The 22679-nt window shown below is 40.8% G+C and overlaps 1 protein-coding gene across 1 annotated transcript in view; it reads right to left on the bottom strand.

Moving 5' to 3' along the window:
- Positions 1-22679, bottom strand: part of LOC140482255 (ADP-ribosyl cyclase/cyclic ADP-ribose hydrolase 1-like) — a 38627-nt gene that overhangs the window by 5773 nt on the left and 10175 nt on the right. Inside the window, exons 4-8 of the mRNA XM_072579418.1 lie at positions 19869-20004; positions 18023-18105; positions 15482-15558; positions 13258-13350; positions 1118-1204 (exon numbers count right to left, since the gene is read on the bottom strand). Coding sequence (XP_072435519.1) covers positions 1118-1204; positions 13258-13350; positions 15482-15558; positions 18023-18105; positions 19869-20004 — 476 coding nt within the window. The remainder of the gene's footprint in view (positions 1-1117; positions 1205-13257; positions 13351-15481; positions 15559-18022; positions 18106-19868; positions 20005-22679) is intronic.

Below are 22679 nucleotides of genomic sequence, written 5' to 3'. Positions count from 1 at the left end.
CCATGGATTTTACTGCATGCCTCCAAATGGTGATCACAAGCCTGCACTTGCCAGCAGTGAGGCTACCTCTAAGCATGTCATCCTTCACGGGCTCCCGGTACTGCCAACCTCATCCAAAGGCCAGCACATCTGGAGGTTCGACAGCTCCATCAGGAGAGCTGGGTTATGATGGAGGCACGAAGCATCATAAAATGTGATAATGTTTGAAGCCAGTAGCCTCTCAGAGTGGAGATCAAATGCCATGGAATGAAACCTTTGTGCCGTGGATATACCGCCTCCCCCTCGACAGCCCCATCACTGGGGCAAAGGCACTCTGATTCTAATGGTCCCAACCCAGGGTGGGGAGGGGTCGGGAGTGAGGGGGGCTCCCTCCAGCAACCTGGTAGCCTCTAATACAGGCATCATGCAGTAAAACTGGGTGCCTTCTCCATGGAGTGGACAGCCACTCCATTTGCTGTCCTTCTCCTGTAGTAGACTGCATCAGGGTACAGCCTTGACACAAAATTTTCCCTTACTTCCCAGCCTCCTTCATGTCTCCAAGTCCAGTACCACGACACTGAGAAATCTCCACTCTGTTTATTGATTCCCTCACCAGAGAAAATAGTTTCTCTCTACCTACCCTATCCACTCCTATGATCGTTATTAATAACTTAATTAGATCACTACCCTCCCCCCCACCCCTAATAGTTAAAACTCAAGCCAAGTCTATGCAACCTGACATTATAATTAAAGCCTGGTATTGTTGTGATGAATTTGTACCAATCATCCGTCTTGGGTTAATGCATCTTTCCTACATTCAGTAACCAAATCAAATGCATTATTGCTATGGGGCCTTGGCAAGGCTCCATAAAACTGACACATAACATCCTCTCCTTTGAAACAAAGTCTGACATTCCACATGTCATTTTGATTGGTTTTGTGGCTACAGATTTAAAGGACATTGGAGAAGGAGAGAATAATTTGAGTGAGGATGTAGAGACAACAGCATGTTCAGAGTGTGGAAGAGCAAGGATGAAAATTAGCTTAAAATACTTAAATACTACATAAAAGAAAGTGAAAAAGGTCACCACTTTCTAAATATTTCAATGGTTAAATATGAATCAGATATAGTACATACTTGTAATTATCTTTGCAAGAGTAGCTGATATTTTTCTCCTTTAGAATCCTTTCCAATACTGCAACACTGCCAACATCACAGGATTCTCTGCAAACCAAAATATAGTTGATGTTCAATAGAATTCCCAAAATGAATTTTAATTACTCAAACAGATGGCCTCATGAACTTAAAAATGAGTACTTATCAGGGTGACCTGAAATAAAAAGTGTTAGAAATACTCAGCACAATTGGTATCATCTGTGGAGAGAGAAATGGAGTCAATATTTTGAGATATAACTATATCTCTTTTTGCTTCATGGGAAAATATAAAAAGTTTCATAAGTGTCTAAGAGCAGAGGGCATAAAGTTAAGGTGAGGAGTATTTTTTCACCCAGCGAGTGATAGAAATCTGGAACATGTTGCCCGAGAGGGTGGTGGAGACAGGTATGCTCACAACATTTAAGAATCTGGATGAGCAGGGGCGATCCAAGATGGCGGCGATCTGAGTAGATCTGCCTTGCTGAGCTCTGCATCCCAGCCCAGCAGTAGTGATATTCTTACCCCAGTTATCCACCAGTGCATATCAAAATGCTGTTTAGCTGATAGCTGAATGCTAGGTTGCCTGGTGTCATTTTTGCAGGGCCTTAGAATCTTGTTTGGATGTTCCGGGATTCGGATGTGCGCTGTTCAGATAGTCAAGGTTCTACTGTAATTCCAACACACGGGGCACTCACTGAAGGCACCGGTTTGCCTGCAACCGTGACTGTAGCTGCAGTTCCCACAGCAGCCGAGAAAAGGTACCTGCCGAGCAGAATGTCGCTGGAGAATGCAAGACAATCCGAGGGATGATCAAGGAGTTGATGGAAGACAATCATTCTCAACCGGCTGCCACAGATTTTTGGCTAGGGTGCTGAGGTGGACCGGGTGAAGGCTGACTGAGCTCAATGGGTTGCAGTGCCCGTGCCCGGTCCTGGTACATTTTCAAAGCTACAGGGACAAGCAAAGAGTCCTGGAATCTTCTAGAAGGATGGGGAAAGATCCACAGGCCCTTACTTATCAGGGAACTAAGATAATGTCTTTCTAGGACTTTTCTGCAATGGTGATCCATAAAAGGAAATTGTTTGATGAAGTAAAGACATAATTAAGAGACCTTGGTATTCAATATTCAAAGAGATACCCAGTAGTGCTTTAAATTACTCATAAGGAAATGGTGCAGTCATTTGACTCCTCTGAACAAGTAAAAAGTATTTTGGTCACCTTAAAATGTTTGGATGGAGTTATAGACTTGGACAATAAGGTTTGATTTTTTAATTTCTTTTGCTATCTTTCTTGTGATGTTACCCTTTTCTTAAAGAAGCTGCTGTTTCAGGTGTTTGTTTTGCTCACTGATTAGGATTGGTGCTGGTGTATAGTTGGGGGTGGGCAGAGGCTCATTATTTTGTCTGTTTCCTTTTATTGCTTGGGTCTGGGGTGTGGCTCAATCGGGATAGGGTAATGGAGATGAGCAAGTGCTCTCTATCGCCAGGGGATAGAGTCCCCCATGAAGTGCCTTTTGTGTTTTGTAGTTAGTTTAGTGCTTTGGTTTTTCATAAATCGACTCCAAGATGCCTTCTTTTGAATATGTCCAGCATTCTGTAAGTCAAATTCTTCTTCTCGGCAGGTCAAAGATGGTTGTAAAGGATTTTGGCTAACAGTGTTCTTAAATGGTGCACCTGGAATATTAGAAGGATCCATTCGCCAGTTAAAAGGAAAAAGATGTTGTCGAGTCTTAAAAAAGAGATGTAGATGTTGCCCTTTTGCAGGAGACCCACCTTACAGCAGGATGGGTTTGATCAGGTATTTTTCTTGTCCTTTCACACTAGGAGCAGGGGGATGGCTATACTCATCCAGAAGAATCTTCCATTTAATTTAATAGATTGTGTTAAAGATGAATATGGTCAGTTTGTTACCCTTAAGGCTCTAACACATGGTGAGGAATATGGTATTTTGAATGCTGTTGTCCTCGGCCCAACCCCTTACAGTTCTGACTGATGCACTATCTAAGCTGGTGGCCTTTATGTCGCGGCATATTATTATAGGGAGGGACTTTAATTACCTTATGGATCCTGTGCTGGATAGAATGCCCAAAGGCCCCCCAAAGCTTCCTGCACAATCTAAACAGTTGGGTGATCTATGTGTGGAACTGGGGTTGGTAGACATTTGAAGATGTCTTCACCCTACAGGCAGAGACTTTATGTTTGTATCCAATCCTCAAAAGTGCCATACAAGGATTGTTTTTTTCCTAATTCTTGTGGCTCTTCGAGATTTGGTGGTACCTGGTTCAACTGGGAATACTACCATCTCTGGGCACGCAGCACTATATTTAGTGGTCGAGATTAAGGGTAATGCAAATGAAGTGGCAAAGAGTACTGGCGAATGGATCCCTTCAACCTCAAGGATAGCAAGTTCATGGAACACTTTTCTAAGGAATTTGAAACATTTTTGGTCACCAACTCAGGTATAGCTGGTGACCCATCCATTCTTTGGGAGCTTAAGGCCTATGCTAGAGGGATAATTATCTCATACTTGGCCAGTCAGAAGCAACGGAATGGCTGCTCGAGGTATGATTGAAGGCAGCTGAGACGGCCATATTACAGCAGACTCTCAGTGATGAAGATGCAACAGATCACAGCCCTACAATCCACCTTAAACTCCATGCTTACACATACAGCCAGGAAGGAACTTTCCCTTGCAAAGCAAAGGTTGTTTGAGCTTAGTGATAGGTCGTGTAAATAATTGGCATATCTAATTAGGAAGAAAAATGCCTCCCAATCTATTCCTTCTATTAGGGAAGGGAATGGGACTCTTACTTATATTGCTAAAAAGATCAATGTGGCATTTAAGAGGTTGCGTTCTGAACTGCAATGGTCTGAATGATGTGAGGATAGACAGGATAAAATGGAATCTTTTATTTAGGAACTTGGACCTTCCTGGGGTGTCTGCTGAGCAGGCGTCTCTCCTCAGTGCTCCATTAACAGCACAAGAGATACAGGAGGTGGTGAGGCGACTTCAAAGTGGAAAGGTGCCAGGCATTGATGGTCTTCCCAGTGAGCTTTATAAAGAATTTTTAAACATACTGTCAGGGCCAATGCTAGACCATATAACTCTTCATATAGTCGTGATTGCCTCCTGCCATCCTGGAGAGAGGCTAATATCTCTCTTATCCTCAAGAAAGCTAAGGCCCAGGCGGACTGTGCTTCTCATAATCAGAGTTTAAGAGCGAGATTGGTTAATAAAATTTATCTAAGACTTTGGCACTGAGGTTGGAAGGGGTGCTGCCCTCCATTGTTAAAGAAGATCAGACAGGCTTTATAAAAGGTTGCAGATCCTCTAATAATGTTAGGAGGTTGCCTAACATAATTCAAGTGTGCCAGCAGCAATTGGTTCAAGGATTGTTTGTCTCTTTGGATGTGGAAAAAGCATTTGACTGGGTGGAATGGCCATATCTTTTTTAAACCCTGGAGTGGTTTGGCCTGGGTGAAGTGTTTTCTAGATGGGTAAAGGGCCTTTACAGTGATCCTCTGGTTCTCACCAATGGTATAAGGTCTGATAATTTTAACATTGGTGGAACAGTTGGCAAGGCTGTCCCCTTTCACCTTTGGTTTTCATGTTGGCCTCCAGCACTAGTATAGCTGCTCCAAAGGTGGGGGCTGAAGGTGCATAAGATTACACTAAATGTGGATGATGTTCTTATTTTTTTTCGAACCCAGCAGTTTCAGTACACTGTTTGATATGGCGTATTAATTCATTTGGTTCTTTCCTCAGGTTACAAGATCAATTTTTCAAAGTCAGAGGCTATGCCTATTGGGGGCGGGGGGGGTGGGGAAAGCGGTTTAGGGGAATACCGGACATGGAAGGTGGGTTCCCCTTTAAGTGGGCACAGGGAAGCTCTCTTTACTTGGGCCTCTCTGTTACCCCTAGCTTTGATCAGTTATTTAAGACTAATTTTGTTCATTTGTTTGACAAGATTAAACAAGACATTCAAAGATGGGGGGCCCTTCCAATATCAGGGTTGGGTCAAGTCCCTCTAACCAAAATGTATGTTCTCCCTCCCTTATTGCGCCCTTTGCGGATGCTTCCTTTGCTCTTTCCTAGGCAAACATTTCAGAAATTGAACGGCCAGTTTAGTTCTTTTATTTGGCGTTATAAGTGGCGCTTTATTAACTTGTGAAACTGGGAATGGACCTCACAGATATTACAAGATATCAACTGATCTCCCGCCTATATTTTGTAAGTGACTGGGTCTGTGTGGACTTGGCATGACATGGTTAGACATTGAGGCCTCCTAGACAAAGTGTTCTCTTATCAACCTGCTGTTATTAGACAAAATAAGGATAGTTGTGGAACATTGCCATAATCCAATAGTTACTAACATGGTCAAAGCACGGAGGGCAATGAGGCAGATGGAGGGTAATATGCACAAAATATCCTTTCTTATCCCATAGTTGGAATACCGGGCTTCCATTCAGGGACAACGGATTCCAGGTTTAAACTTTGGGTGGAAGGGGGAATCTCGTTTGGGTGATCTACTTGAGGATTAAATGTTGATGTCATTTGATCAAATAACTTGGAAATATGGATTGTCGAGTATGGACCTCATCGGTTTCTTTCAGATTAGAGATTTTATCTGAAAAAGGAGATAATGCTCTTGAGCGTTATAGACCTGACATGGAAACAAGGGTGCTTCAGGCTAACAGCACTCTTTCAGTAAGTACTCGCTATCATTTGTTGGCGGGGGTGGGGGAGAGGAAATGTTCCTTGGGTGACATTGTGCATCTACATGAGGTCTGGGAGAGAGTGAGTTAGGATTTGCGATCACTTCAGAAACATGGGAGGACGTTTGTGAGAATGCGAGGAGGATTTTGGTATGTAAGAGAGGACCCATGGTACGCAGTTAAAGATTCTTCATAAAGCTCATCTGACCCCAGATAAGTTTTGCAAAACTTAAGCAGGGAACATCTTCAATATGCCCCAAATGTAAAATTAATATGGTCACCCTCACTTATTACCTGTGGTCCTACCACAGGCTGAGCATATTGGAGCACTATGGCAGGAGTAATAGAGGGGGTCTTGGGGACTGAAGTCAAGGTGGACTCAGTCTCTTTGCTCATGGATTTGCCAAATTTACCTTCCTTAGACATAAGTGGGGAAAAAGCTTTTTAACATTCTTATTTTTTTGTGCAATGAAAACCATTCTGATGTGTTGGGTACCTGAGAAGTCACCAGAGCTGTAGGTGTGGCATAAGTTAATTATGGAATATATTCCTTTGGACTTTCTTACAAATATACAAGTTGTCAATTTTCTGGTGCACCATAAGATGTGGCAGCCCTTATTGAATCATTTGGAATTAGATCTGTCTGCCATTTTGATTAGGGCTGGTGTCTAGGCATGATGGTCTGGACCGATAAACCGAATGCCCAAGAGGAAGAACTGCATACAAATGTGAATTCAATAATTGATGCTCGAAGGTTGAGAGCAATGGTCTTACTGCAAAAATCAATCAATAAATAAGCAACGCCGCTCAGTGCAACAAGTGTAGTTTCAATTTCTTTTGTAGAGTGGTATAGTATTTGGTTTAATTGTTTATTTTTGATGTTATGATGCTATATTTTGTAGTGAAACCTTTTTCAATAACAATATTTAAATAAAAAGAATCTGGATGAGCACTTACAATGAGAGGGCACAGTAGGCCACAGAACAAGTGCAATTAAATAGGATTAGTGTCATTTCCTATTAGCTGGTCGGCGTAGACATGGTGGGCTGTGGGGCCCATTCCTATGCTGTGGGACAATAGATGAGAGAGAGGTTATCTGATCAAGTAACAAATTGTTTGCTGTTGCACCTTTAACCTAGATCATAGATAGTGAGGGGATTTTATTTTGCATTTACTGTTCTACCTACAACTTCATTCTATCATTTAAACATGGAGAGGAATAATTTTCTGACGCCACAAACTGTCATTGGAGTACACATGAGAGACTAGTATTCTGACACAGTGTCGTAGAGTCATAATCACAGATGTACAGCACAGAAACAGACCTTTTGGCCCAGCTCGTCCATGCTGACCAGATATCCTAAACGAATCCAATCCAATTTGCCAACACTTGGCCCATATCCCTCTAAACCTTCCTATTCATATATCCACCCAGGTGTTATTTAAATTCTGTACAAACACCACCTTCTGCATTAAAAAAAGTTGCCTCTTAAGTCCCTTTTATATCTTTCCACTATCACCCTAAACCTATGCCCTAGAGTTCTGCACTTCCCCATCCCAGGGAAAATACCTTGTCTATTTACCCTATCCATGCCCCTCATGATTTTATAAACTTCTATAAAATCACCCCAACCCTCTAATGCTCCAGGGAAAATAGCTCCAGTCACACTCTCAAGGTGAGAGGTGGAAAGTTTAAGGGAGATACATGCGGCAAGTACTTACTTCACACAGAGGGTGGTGGGTGTTTGGAACACGCTGCCAGCAGAGGTGGTAGAGACAGGCACGGTAAATTCATTTAAGATGCGTCTGGATAAATGCAGGAGTAGGTGGGGAGTAGAGGGATACAGGTGCTTAGGAATTGACGGACAAGTTAGACAGTACATTTGGATCGGCATAGAAGGCCGAAAGGCCTGTTCCTGGGCTGTAAATTTTCTTTGTTCTGTTCAGCCTCTCCCTATAGCTCAAATCTTCAAACCCTGGCAACATCCTCAAATCTTTTCTGAACCCTTTCAAGTTTCACGACATCCTTCCCATAGGACAGAGACAAGGATTGCACACAATATACCAAAAGGGGTCAAACCAATGTCATGTACAGCTGCACCATGACCTCCCAACTCCTATACTCAATAAAGGCAAGTGTACCAAATGCCTTCTTCACTATCCTATCTACCGGCAACTCCACTTTCAAGGAACTATGAACCTGCATTCCAAGGTGTCTGTTCAGCAACACTCCCCAGGACCTTACCATTATTTCCCGGATTTGCTGTTCCAAATTGCAGCATCTCACATTTATCTAAATAAACTCCATCTGCCACTCCTCGGCCCACTGGCCCATCTGATCAAGATCCCATTGTATTCGGAGGTAACCTTCTTCGCTGCCCACTACATCTCCAATTTTAGTATCATCTGCAAATTTACTTAACTATGCCTCCGATGTTCACATCCAAAATTGTTTATATAAATGACGAAAAGTAACAGACTCAGCACTGATCCTTGTGGCACTTCACTGGTCACAAGCCTCCAGTCTGGAAAGTAACCCCCCATCACTACTGTCTGTCTTCTATCTGAGCCAGTTCTGTATCCAAAAAGAGTGCGATTTAATTTGAAATAAATTGATGTTTGTCTCCTCATCATTCACGATAATAAATATCTGTTTGAATTCCCCTCCTAGTCACCTCTTTTCAGGATTAAAAAAAAAGTGTAGGATTTTCTGATGTTATCATCCATTTGGCTAAAGCGGTTATCACGAAATGTATAATAGAACATAGAATGGTACAGCACAGTACAGGCCCTTGAGCTGACCTTTTAACCTACTAAAAGATCAAACTAGCCTACATACCCTACATTTTACTATTGTCCATGTGCTTATTCAAGAGTCGCCTAAATATTCCCAATGTATCTGGCTCTACAACCACCACTGGCAGTGCATTCCATGTATCCACCACTCTCTGTAAAGAACCAACCTCTGACATTTCCTCTAAACCTTCCTCCAAACCCCATAAAATTATGACCTCTCATGTTCCCAGGATGGAAATGGCTATCAAGTCATTGGCTATCTATGCCTCTCATCATCTTGTACACCTCTATCAAGTCACCTCTCATCCCTCTTTGCTCCAATAAGAAAAGCCCTAGCTCCTGCAACCTCTCTTCATAAGACATGCCCTCCAGTCCAGGCAGCATCCTGGTAAATCTCCTCTGCACCCTCTCTAAAGCTTCCACATCCTTCCAATGCAGAGTAGTGGTGGAGGGTTACTTTCCAGACTGGAGGCTTGTGACCAGTGAAGTGCCACAAGGATCAGTGCTGAGTCTGTTACTTTTTGTCATTTAGAACTAAACACAATATTACAAGTGTAGTCTAACCAGGGCTCTATAGAGCTGAATCATAACCTAGTGGCTCTGAAACTCAATCGCCCTGCTAATGAAATCCAACACACCATACACCTTAACAATCCTATCAACTTGGATGGCAACTTTGAGGGATCTGTGGACGTGGACCCAAAGATCCCTCTGTTCCTCCACAATGCCAAGAAGTCCTGCCTTTAATCCTGTGTTCTGCATTCAAATTCAGCCATCCAAAATGAATCACTTCACACTTTTCCAGGTTGAACTCCATGGGCCACTTCCAGCCCAGCTCCGCATCCTGTCAACGTCCCATTGCAACCTACAACAGCTATCCACAACTCCACCAAACTGACTAACCCACCCTTCTGATTAATCATCAGACTCATTTATTAAAAAGATTCCCAGAGCAGAGGTCCCAAAACAGATCCCTGCAGAACACCACTGGTCACCGATCTCCAGGCTGAATAATTTCCATCAATTACCATCCTGTCTTTTATGGGCCAGCCAGTTGTATCTGTATCCCATGCCTCCTTACTTTCTGAATGAGCCAACATGGGGAACCTTATCAAACTCCTTGCTAAAAGCCATGTACACCACATCCACTGTTTTACCTTCAATGTGTTTTGTCACACCCTCAAAGAGTTCAACAAGGTTTGAGAGGCATCACCTGCCCCTCAAAGCCATGCTAACTGACTATCTCTAATCAAGCTATGCTTTTCCAAATAATCATAAATCCAGTCTCTCAGAATCCTCGCCAATAAGTTGCCCACCACCGACCTAAGACTGACTGGTCTGTAATTCTATTCTCTTTCTTGAACAAGGGAATAATATTTGCCTCCAATCATCTGGAACTATTCCAGTGGACAGGGAGGACGCAAAGATCATCGCCAAAGGCACAGCAATCTCTTCACATAGTAACCTTGGGTAGATCCAGTCTGTCTAAGGGCACTTATCTATCCTCATGTTTTTTCAAAATTTCTAGCACATCCTCCTTCTTAACATCAACCTGTTCAAGCATATCAGCGAGTTTCACACTGTCCTCACAAATGACAAGATCCCTCTCATTCATGAATACTGAAGCAAAGTATTAATTAAGGACCTCCCCTACCTCCTCTGACTCCATGCACAAGTTCCCTCCACTATCCCAGATCAGCCCTACCCTCATTCTGGCCATCCTCTTGTTCCTCACACAAGTGGAGAATGCCTTGGAGTTTTCCCTTAATCCTACCTACCAAGGCTTTTGCATATCCCCTTCTAGCTCTAAGTCCATTCTTCAGTTCCTTCCTGGCTACCTCGTGAGCCTCTAGAAACCTGCCGGTCTCTCCCCTCAACATAAACTAAGCTTGCTTCTTCCTCTTGACTAGATGTAACTATGATGTTGTGGCCATTATGGAGACAAATACTGAGCCATGCTCTAAGTTCATCACCCTTAATTCAACCCATCACGCAGACTGCAACTTTGCCGTATCAACTGTCTACCCTTCCTCAAAAGATCTTATTTGCCAGTTCACCAGCTATCCCATCCTCTGATCCATAGCTCTGGTCCCCACCCCACTACTAAACTAGTTTAAACCCCCCTGAAGAGCTCTAGCAAACCTCCTGCTCAGGATATTGGTTGCCTTCTAGTTCAGGTGCAACCCACCCTCTGTACAGGTCTCACCTTCCCAAGAAGGTATCCCAATTCTCCACATACCTGAAGTCATCCTTCCTACAACAGCTCTACAGCCACATGTTCAGCTGCACTTGCTCTGTTCCTAGCTTCACTAGCCCATAGCACCAGTAGCAATCCTGAGATGAACACTCCGTTCGTCATGCTTTTTAGCTTCCAACCAAACACACTTTATTCACTTTTCAGGCCCTCATCCCTTTTCCTAGCAATTTCATTGGCACCAATGTGTACCACAACTTCTGGCTGCTCACCCTCCCCCTTAAGAATCCTGTCTGTCTACTTGATCAGAGACATCCCTGACCCTAGCACCCAGAAGGCAACATGCCAGCTGGGAGTTGTGTTCACAACCATAGAATCTCCTGTCTGTTCCTTTAACCATTGAATCTCTTATCACTATCACTCTTCTATTCTCCTCCTGCCTTTCCTTTTGAGCCACAGAGCCAGACTCAGTGCCAGAAACCTGCCCACTGTGGCTTTTCCCCTATAGTACAATGAAACAACCCATAAGATCATGAGCTGTTGGAGCAAAGGTACACCATTTGGTGCATTTAATCCACTCTCATTAAGTGGCTGATCTGATAATCCTCAGCTCCACTTTCCTGCCCCTTCCCCATCACCTTTATTACCTTATTGATAAGAAATCTTTGTATCGCAGCCTTGAATATATTTCAAACCAGCATCGATAATCTTTTGCATTAAAGAATTCCATAGATTCACCACCTTCAGAAACAAATTGCTCCTCATCTCTGTTGGTTTTGAGTGAATCCTTATTCTGAGGTCATGCCCTTGATTCTTAGACTTTCCCATGAGGGGCAAACAATCTCTTCACATCTGTCAAGCCCTTCATAAATCATATATATTATTTCAAGAAGTTTGCCTCTCATTCTTCTAAACTTCACTGAGTACAGGCCTAACTGACTCAACCTGTCGAGAAAATCCCTCCCCACCCATATTGACATATAAACTACAGGTTTTATGTCAAAGTGGCCCCTGACAAATCTGACTCAACTAGAAAAAAAAATTAGCTGAACATCTTTTCTAGAAAAAGGACCTTTTGCTGAGTTTTTCAATAGTCTGACAAGCAGCATACTAAAGTTAATAACTTTCTCTGGCTTTTCTTAGACAGTATGATGGATGACATGATAAACCTGACAGTTGAATACAAATGTGCATCAGGCAGGCTCACTGGTAGAGAGACCACACCAGGCTGGTCTTGTACAGTTTCTTTCTCTCTTGTATTCAGAAGGTTTTCATACAGTCATTCACACCTCATTTAGATATAACCTTTATGTTTTTATAAAAGTAAGGTAACAAAGTGCTGAACAAATTCAACAGATCTGGGAGAATCCATGGAGAGGGAAAGAGTTAAGTTTGAGTCCAGCAAGACTCTTCTTCAGAACTTTGTTTCTTTACTGTAGGTATATCAATTCCTACTGTCTTTTGTTATTTAATTTCCTTTAGCTTCCACCCTATCACGGGCTTTCCCCTTTGTTCCTCTTGTCCCTACCTCCACGATATTTCTATTTTCCTTATTGTCTGATGGCAGGTCATCGGTCTGAACTGTGAACTCTGTTTCTCTCCCCAGACGTTACCTGAAAAGTGGTGCTCTTTCACTAGAGGGCAGCTGGCAATTTCATTCGGCTACAACACATGACTGGGCTTGGACTTGCCGCTCCTGAACAATTTAATGGCCCAAAAGCTGCAGACTTCTTTGCTGAGTGGAGGTGAGCTCATCCATGATTTTTGAGTCAGGGGCTGGGGTCACTGCTTCTGTGTAAAACTCGGGCCCACATTCCAATCGCAATCTAAGTAGTTATTTAGGTCAGGACTCAAACCTTTGGTCTTCTTACACTGAGGTGAGAATGTTACCTCTGCTTTACAGACTTACTCCATTTATAAAGACTATGCAATGGGTGCTCTTCATGTGCCTAGTGAAAACAGATATGGGAAATGAACAGTCAGATGTTATCTGTTGCATATTCCCAACCCGCACTACCCCCCTCACTCAGCCACCAGCTAGGACTTGCCCTTCTCCATTGTGGATCTCAGTACAAGTTGTGTGCCCTTTGTGCAAGGGGATAAGTTGGCTACCTGTTCTCAGGCCCTTATCAATCCAGATGTGTTGAGTCTCTTGCTATCATAATCCTGCTATCAACTGCCAGCTTCCTTTCATTTTTCCTTTTTGTTAAATGCCCATGTTCCCACCTGGTCCCTGTGCAACAGCACAAATACAGCAGGCTCTCTCCACCTGGAGAATCTATACGGTTCCTCTCAATTAGATACAAGATTGAAAATCTTATGTTTACCATTCCACTAGGCTGCAATGAAAATGGCAAGAGTATTATCAATAAAACCTACATCATGCATGCAATAACAAAAAAAATTAATAGACTTACTTATCAGGGCCATCAATATTATCCATGATCCAGAGGTGAACAAAGGTAACCCGCGCATTGTCTAATTCGCCAAGTTCAATTTCAGCAAAAATGCTAGCGACAGGAAAGAAAGACATAATTAGTCAAATAAAGTGAAAATAAGAAGTGTAATTAATAAGAATAGGATATTCAACTGAACAGTGGTTTAAATTAATTAATTTAAACTGATTAATTGATATACAACTGTTATACACCATAAATTCCTTTTACAATAATGCCAAAGAAAATAAATATATATGTCACAATGAACATTTAATGGTCATTGATATAATTTATTCAACTCTTGAAAATCAATAATGGCCATGAGGGCATCCATTACCTGTTAAATACACATTTCAAGTGTAGTAACCTTATTATTGGGTATTTACTGCATTTGGAAATTATAACCCCGTATTTGACCTCAAACTACCTTTATGCTGGTTCATCAATACCCCTTTCTAAAAAAAAAACAAACATGCACACCCACTGCTGACAATTTTTTTCTGATTGGCACCATCATGATTTTCACATTTTTTTGAGTAACTATGGTTATGGTGAAGGTGGCAGCAACAGAAGGTGAATACAACATTTGTTATCCAACCTTGCTTCCTGACTTTGAATTAGCTGGTGGAAAAGTGGGTCTCGAGCTGTTGAAAACTGAAATTAGGCAAAAATGTTGTGTTACCATGACTTGCTTTGTTGCAAGGAAGGTCACCAATCAGGATACCATAGACTTACATTATTACATATCAAGATTTAGTAGCAATACTGAAGTGCAAAGACAAAATCTTGGGCATGGCTGCAAACTGGCTAATGTGACAGATAACCAAGAGACCACATTTCTTTTGTGTAAACTTCCAGAACAGATCAGTTCAGTAAGGGTCAGTTTGTTGAGGAAAGCTAAATTTCAAAATGGGTTATCAATTGATTTCCGATAAAACAAAAGGTAAAATGAAATCTGTAGTACTGACATTGGAAATACGCAACTAGTAAACTATTTCTATTCATTATTGCAATTTTGGTGATAAGGCTTCCAAAACGTTTGTAACACAATCTGAAATGAAAGGTTATCTTGTTTTATATATATGATTACTTACAAACTCTATTTCTAATCTATCCATTTGTACCCCAAAGTGATAAAGGTTTATAACGTAGGAGAAGTTTATCACAATTAACTGCATAAGACTATGAGAAATTGTAACTCCAGATAAAGGCCACTTTAACTCCTACCTCAAACTTTAGGAATCTACTTACCATTACCTGAAATATCTAAACAGATCTGCAGTAAAGATAAGAACTGGTCCCATCACTGAAATACACCATAAAACCATTATCAATGAATTCACCGGCTAACAACATCCTTGTTGCTACCATTGACCAGAAAATCAAATGGACTCACCACATGGACAAAGTGACCATAAGAGCAGGTCAGAGGTGAGGAATACTGTGGGGAGAGACCTCTGAAAGTCTGCCCACCATCTACAAGGCATCAGTCAGGAGTGGGATGGAATACTCCCCACTTGCCTGAATGGGTGCAACTTGAACAACATCTAAGAAGTTTCACACCATCCAGGACAAAGCAGCTGTCTTGATTGATAACACATCCACAAAAATCCAATCCCTCCACCACTGATGCTCAGTAGCAGCTGTGTACTATCTATAAGATGCACTGCAGAAATTCAAAGCTCCTTAGATAGTACATTCCAAACTCTCAACCACGTCCATCTCGAAGGACAAGGGCAGCAGATACATTGAAACACGACATCTACGAGTTCCCCTCCATGCCACTCACCATCCTAACTTGGAAATGTATTGTCGTTTCTTCATTGTCACTGAGTCAAAACACCAAACTCCCTCCCTAACAGCATTTTGGGTCAACTCACAGCATGCGGACTGTAACAGTTCAAGAAGGCAGCTCACCACCAGCTTCTCAAGGGCAACTAGGGACAGGCAATAAATATTGGTGAGCCAATGTCTACATCCCACAGGTGAATTTAAGAAAAAAAATTTGGTCCTTATCATTCAGGTTAACTGCTTATTCACATTGGAGTGAAAGTCTCCTTTTCAGATCAGGACTCACACTGTTTGTCCATAACTTTGGTGGGAGAATGGTGGAGGCCATTCAGAAAATGCCTATCAAAGTTCATGAATTTCTACCATGTAATTTCCAAAGAATGCCATCATGTTGACATTGTTAGCACTGTACCTGTTATTCCTGAAGGTGTCGCCACGAGCAGATCCATTCAGCATCACTGTTACTTCTCCATGAGCCCTTCTTGCATACTGTAAGTGCAATGTACACAATTACTTATCTACTATCTAACCAATCCAGTTCAAATCTAAACCACAAGCATCAACTTCCTTCTGAAAAAATAATAAAGGCCCAGTTTTACCTGACAATTGAATGCCTGACCGGTCAGATAAGAATAAACACTGGCTGGCTTTTCATTTGTGAAGCATTGTCATTAGGTTTCCAACCATCACCCATAACTCTGTGCACAGTTAGAAGGGTAACCCACCTTGACTATTTAGTGGCCTACTTAGAATGTAGAAGTTATGGTCTATTGATGTTATCAGTGCTGTGGCAACATGGTGCAGAGGAGACCATTCAGTCCTATCTCCTGCATACTTTTGCACATTATTAATTAGAATAAGCATCCAATGTCCTCTTTAATGCCTCAATTAAACCTGTATCATCATAATTAGAGTATGGAATGCATTGCCTCTAACTTCTCACCAAGTCAGAAAGGTTTTCATCAGCTGGCATTTGCTTCTGCAAAACACTTCAAAGAGGGATCAGTTTGTAAGAGGGAACAGTTTGACCCTATCCACTCTGTCCAGACAACACCATTTTGAAAACTTCTATCAAATCTTATTTAGCCTTCTCCTCTCTAAAGAAATAAAAACCAACCTCTTTTGATCCACCCTCACAACTGAAGTAAATCACTGCTGGAACTATTCTTGCAAATCTCTTCTGCACTCTCTCCAATGCATTCATTTTCTTCCTATGGTATGACACCCAGAATTGTACACAATATTCCAGCTGAGGTCTAACTCATGTCTTATGATGAACTAAATATAAAAACTTCCCACATTTGTACTCTGTGCTCTGATTTATGAAGGTTAGAATACTGTATGCTTTAACAACAACTCTATACCTGCCTTCCAACTTTTAATGATTTATGTACACTTACAACCAAGTCTCTCTACTGATGCATACCTTTTTAATATTATCTGACCATGTTCTTCCTACCAAAGTGTCTCATCTCACACTTCTGTGCATTAATGTTCATCTGCTATCTGTCCAGCCACTCCACCAACATGTTCTTTTGGAGATCTACACTGTCCTCTTCACAGTTTATAAATTTTCCTGAGATTTGTGTCATTCGCAAACTTAGAAATTGCCCCCTGCACAGCAAGATCTAGACTACTGATATGCAGGGGAAAGGAAGGTTCCCAATACTGGGGAACTGCAAATCTTCTTCCAGCCTGAAAAAAATAGCACTCTCTATTTCCTATTTCTCAGCCAATTTTGAATCCACATTGTTACTGTTGCTTTTACTCCATGACTCACAAGTCTAATATGTGGCACTGTACCAAAAGCCTTTTAAAAGTCCAAACCTGCTAGGATTTAGCAGAGTAGCTAAGGCAGTTTTTATTTAAAAACCCTTTGGTTAGGCCTTGTTCTGGCCCTACAAGCAGTTCTTAGATCTTGCTGACAATGGGCCTTGTATCTCCCTCTTAACTTCAAATGTTCCTTGGTAATTTTTCTGCCAGCATTAAGTACTCTTGCTCATCATGGCCCTTGGACCATGGCAACTTGCATTTCATAGTACAATCCCCATTCCTATCAGCCATGGAGTCACTGCCCCAACCGGTTTGGGGTTTCTATTTGGATATAGACTAGAACAATTAAATGGAGGCAGAGTAGATAAAATAACTGCCCAACACTAAACTGTTCAAGACAGACAATTTCCCTCCTACTCCACTCCGGACTGCATTCAAAATTAGAATTAGGATTAAAAGTTTGTTTTAGTTTACCAGGCATTTTTCCTTAAATGACACTTTTATTTTAAAATTGATTCCTTTTCTCTTCAATTTCATCCAGGGCTTCATCTTTGAAAGAAACAGAAGCGTTTGATGTCTTTCTTTTATGCCCAAATTATTCTCACTTCAATTCTAATTTTCTTCTCTCTAAATATGCTCATTCAGGCCAAAGCAAGGTCCCATGTGCACAAAACAGACAGTATTTTGTCCAGGATGACAAATGAAAATGATAATTTTAGTGGCAACAATCATAGGGGCATGTCAATTGAACACCAATCCTGTTCACTTGATGTTCACTCATTTTGTTTGCAGCAGAAAATCGTTCACATGATGATTTGCTTTCCCTTCTTTAGTTTAGGCAATATCCTTGTCATTTCTACAATCCCGTTTCCACTGCAGCTATCTTACATGATGAAACAGGAGGTGATTCTTAAATGAAATTGAAATGAAAAGGTGTATAATTGATGAGGTAGAGGAATCGATCCCCAGGAATGGTCTTTTTGTTTGTAGGGATTGGGTGGGCTTTGACCACACCAATACAAATAAAGACTGATTTTATTATTATGTGAGGATATATATTGGGACTAATACGGAGTAGGACATAGCTGATCTTGAACCAGAAAAGATGTTGGTCCAGTGTGACTAACCTAGAGTGACTAATTCCACCAGACTTACTTCAGTGAAAAAACAATATACTTACATCTTCAGATGCTGCCTTCCAAAATGAACTTATTGAATTGTTTTCGCACTCTTTCCACCCAGGACATGCTTCAAAATTAGGTTCTGTAACAAATCAAATTATTGTGCATGTAAGTATCACAGTTGCTAATGTAAAGGAGTTGCTTGTTTAATATTCAGAATTTTAAAAATGGTTTTAAATGTCAAGACATTGTTTTTAAAAGAAAAACAGTATAAAACCTTAAACTCATGAATAGGTTTCTTTGAACAAAAATTTATAACAATCTCTCAGGCCTAATTTGAATGTGGAGGCACATTTGCATCCTTCAGTATTCACAGAGTGGAAATTGCAGAGGCAATGGTATTAGCTTTGCAATCTTCCCCAAACTCAGGGGTGGTGCCAGTGACTACAGAAGTGCAAATGTAACACCCTTTGCTCAAACAAGGTTGGAAAGATGAGCCCAATAATTGCAGACCACTCAGTTTAACTTCAGCAGCAGGGAAACTTCTTAAATAGTTATTTGGAATAGTCACATGAAAAAATGCAAGTTAATTAGGAAGTGCCAGCAAGCCAGAGTTTGGGGAGTCTGCAAAACTCTTTTGCAGACAGCAATAGAAGCCAAATCAATAAATATTTATAAAACATGATGTCACAAATAGTGAAAAACTAATTGTTAAAACATATTTAAAGGCAAAAAACAGCAGAAAGTTCTTAGAAGTTAATATCAGCCAGACAATAAACACCAAGAATCTCATGATGGGTCTGGATTGATAACTATTGTGTTATAATCGGCTATGGAAATGACAAAGCTACAATAAAAATACTTACATAAAAGGTTTACATGTTACATCAGTCCACAACAAGATGGATTTAATGATTTAACTTAACCTTGTCAATGGGCCATAGACAGATGGCCATCTGAAATGCAAGTCTTTGCCTTGCTGGAAATACTTGTCTTCACCTTAGAAAGCTTGGTGATATGACTGCCACAGACTACAACAATACAATTTTGAAATAGCAGATGGTTTAGGGATCAGCCCTGCTATATGTAATATTTAATGACAATACCCAACATCTTAACTCTGATCTGCAATGGAAGGAAGCCTCAGTGCAAATCAACCTCCTTTGCCAAAATTGCAAAACAGAAATTACAAGCGAGCAAAACTTTTTTCCAAAAACTTGGAAGGGAATTTTAAAGAGAAGTAAAGGACTAAAAACCTCAACCATGAGCTCAATCAAACATCTCCACAGAGGAATTTCAGACTACTAGCTAACCCTGAACTTTACCTTGAAAGCAAAGACATTGATAGGTGCAAAGCATGCAAGATTCAAGTTAAGAGCCGAATAATCGCTTTATCTTTTCCATTTATAGATTTCCTTGTATGTTTTTAGTGTGTCTGTATGTGGAGAAACCCCCATCCCTACATCAAAAAGAGTGCATGAAATAAGCCTTACAACTTTTCTCACCTTACTACATGGTTGTCACGGCCCTTACAAAGTCAGAACCCACAAAGAGTGGACTTACCACTGCTTAAAAAAGGAGAAAAATCAAATCACAATTTGCTTATAGATAGGTAGTGAGAACAGGGAGAGATTGGTTTTAAAACTTGCAATCGGACACTAAGAAAAAGTAGATTTTTTGCTGTTAGTAAAAGGAGCAAAGAAAATAGAAAGTAGGCAGGAGAGTGGAGTTCAGGCCAAAATCAGATTAACTAGATTCTTACCAAGTGGCAGAAGAGATTCGATGGGTTGAATGGCCAACACCTGCTCCAAAGCCATATGTTTGTATATGGATATTTCAAAACGGATGGGGTCTAGGTATTATAGGCTGTCCATGCTCTCTGTCGTAAAGGATGTGATTACTCACCTGGGCTGGAGAGTTTTCCACACCAGTTCAGGCCGTCCACCATATAACCAACCAGAGTGCTCTCAAGAGGCATCACCTTGTGTGTAACACCAGTGTACTGAAGAATGAGCCCTTTGGTCTGGCTCCAGAAGATTGACTACATAGCATAAATATAGATAACATAATAAAGTCTCAGCAGTGTTATTGAAATTCAAAAGAAACAACATGCATATCAAAAAGGATTTGGGATTGCACCCAATGGATTATTATGATGTGTTGGGGCTTTCTTCCTTAAAATGAATTTTAATATTAAAGAAAATCAACAGGTAAGTACTTTATGAAATTTAGTGGAGGTCAGTGACTGACCTCCATTAGAAATAATCTTTCTGCTTATTCAACCAAAGTAGGATGCTTAGAGCTGGCGTGTTATTCAGATACTGGTGGCTTGCTTTATCATTTAGGGATCCACAAAGAGCCACCAAGAGGTGGTCCTAGCAAATAGATTTAAAAGGTCATTAAAATGAGTTGGTAAAACAAATTTTAAAAGTGATTCAAAGTATTAATAGAATACCTGATCTAGATTATGAGATAATGTAAAATAGCCAGCAGAGAATTATTAGTCAATTTGACATCCGAACTTATTTTTATATTAATGTCCTTCAATGAAAACATATTTATTAAAATAAAGTTGCTAATTTATCATCAAGTTACATTGTTGGACAAAATTAAGTTCTGTTCCATTGAATGTCACAAAACAGAACAGCCTATATAGTTCATCAGGTCAGCACTGGCCTTCATGAGGGAAGTACATCACATGTATCAGATTTATAGATTGTTATGTTTCAGATTGTTATGAAGCTGTATTTAGCGTAGAGGAAAATGAAGGGGACATTATGATCTGCCATGAGTTCTACCTAACAAGAAGCCCAAGTGCCATGGCTGTTAAAGGATAAAGTGAGCCCCAGGTTGTTTTGACAAGGTGTTCACAATTGGAAGTATTGGCAGCAACATCTGTGCTTAGTGGTTAAACGGTTAGTCTCTAATACCTCCAGCGATTGTTGAGAAAATCAAGTTGTGAACCATTGTATGCTAAACTGCTGACGTAGTTCCAAGTTCAAAGGGAGTTTGCCTCATGGGTAACTGATTGGCATTTCTACCAGGATACAAGTCCCATGTGATTCATGTATCCATAGAGATAGAAACCCTTCAGCTCTCAAAGCTTAAGTCATCCCTAAAACTAACAGTCACGGGATGTGCGAATAAAGAGGAAGAACAACTACAGGAAGCAAATCTGTGGGGTTCACTGCACAGGAATGGATCTGATGCATGGATTGAAAAGACTAAATTTGAGAAAAGTTAACAAGAATTTTAGGCTTTAATCAAGAGAATATCTCCAGGATATTACCCACCATTGTGGGCAGTTCCATGGACTGTTAACAAGTAGAAAAAGGAACAGAATAGAAGTAAACATTCAGGAAATAAGAATCTCTTTGGATTAGATCCTGGAGAAGTGATTGTCTGTTTATAAAGAATACTGTAATGTAGACACAGAAACTTGAATTCTCCTTGTATTTACAGTCAAATGGGAAAATGTTCCATTCTGTACTCTTCATATATTGCTTAGACAAAAGTGCTTTTAGTCTGTTTTTCCAAAGTAAAAGTAGTAAAAAGTGTGAAATATTGTTGTTCAATTACTTCAACCTTCCAAATAGCAGCTGGAAGACTAATAGTTGAAGTTCCCCTTTCCTGGTCACTCCTCCATTCTTTTAACATTCTTCTTTTTAAAAGCAGTTAGGGACTTCACTTCAAGATTAGATTATGGCCAGCAATACTGCACCGCTAAAGAAACAATCTTGAAACATAATCTCATATTTGCCTCATGAATACCAGTGCAGATACATTGGACTACATAGGCTGTTCTATTTTGTGCCATTCAATGCAGCTCAACCAGATTTTGTCCAATAATATAAAAACAGTGATAGTGAAAATGCACTTGAAACTTGCATGTGGACTCATCTTGTCACTTTCCATAACTTAAGGGATAACTAATATAATGAATCAGAATTGATATAAATTCCACCCAAAACCCCTGGGCTTGTTCTTTAATTCTTTTCATGATGGTCTTAAAATTTCAGCCATCAGCTTAGTTTTAGATGATAGAATCCTGACAGTGTGGAAACAGGCCCTTCGTCCCAACAAGTCCACACCGAAGATTAACCCCCCAGACCCATGCCCCTATCTTATTCTTATCTCTGACTAATGCACCTAACCTTCACATCCCTGAACACTACGAGAGTCTAATCTACAGCATCTGCAGTACCCACGTCTGCCTAGCAAGTTTAGCATGGCCAATTCATCTAAGCCGCACATCATTGGACTGTGGGAGGAAACCCACACACAGAATGTGCAAACTCCTCACAGATAGTTGTCAGAGGCTGGAATTGAACCTGGGTCCCTGGCACTGAGAGGCAGCAATGCTTACCACTGAACCACCGTGTCACCCCAATAGTTTTACCACTATTGTAAGCAATATATAATTATTCATCGATCTGCATGACCAATTGGGTAATTTCCGCTTGGTCATAACGTAGTGTGGTTAGAAATGATTGGTAAAGTACTGTGTCTAGGTCCTGACTTCTTTACCCGTCCTTCTGGCACACCCACACAGGAATATCAATGGCAGCATGGAGAATTGTAATGCAATAGGAATGTGAATTTAACTTTTCTTTGGTGCCCTGTTAGACAACGTTGCCCATTCTTGGTATTCTCAATACCAAGTGGTGCAAGAGTCAATGATGTATTGTGGAATTTTATTTATATTTAGGTTTGACT

This window comes from Chiloscyllium punctatum, chromosome 1 (assembly GCF_047496795.1).
Source record: "Chiloscyllium punctatum isolate Juve2018m chromosome 1, sChiPun1.3, whole genome shotgun sequence".
In the NCBI taxonomy this organism is placed as follows: domain Eukaryota; kingdom Metazoa; phylum Chordata; class Chondrichthyes; order Orectolobiformes; family Hemiscylliidae; genus Chiloscyllium; species Chiloscyllium punctatum.
This window is presented reverse-complemented; position numbering and strand designations above follow the sequence as displayed.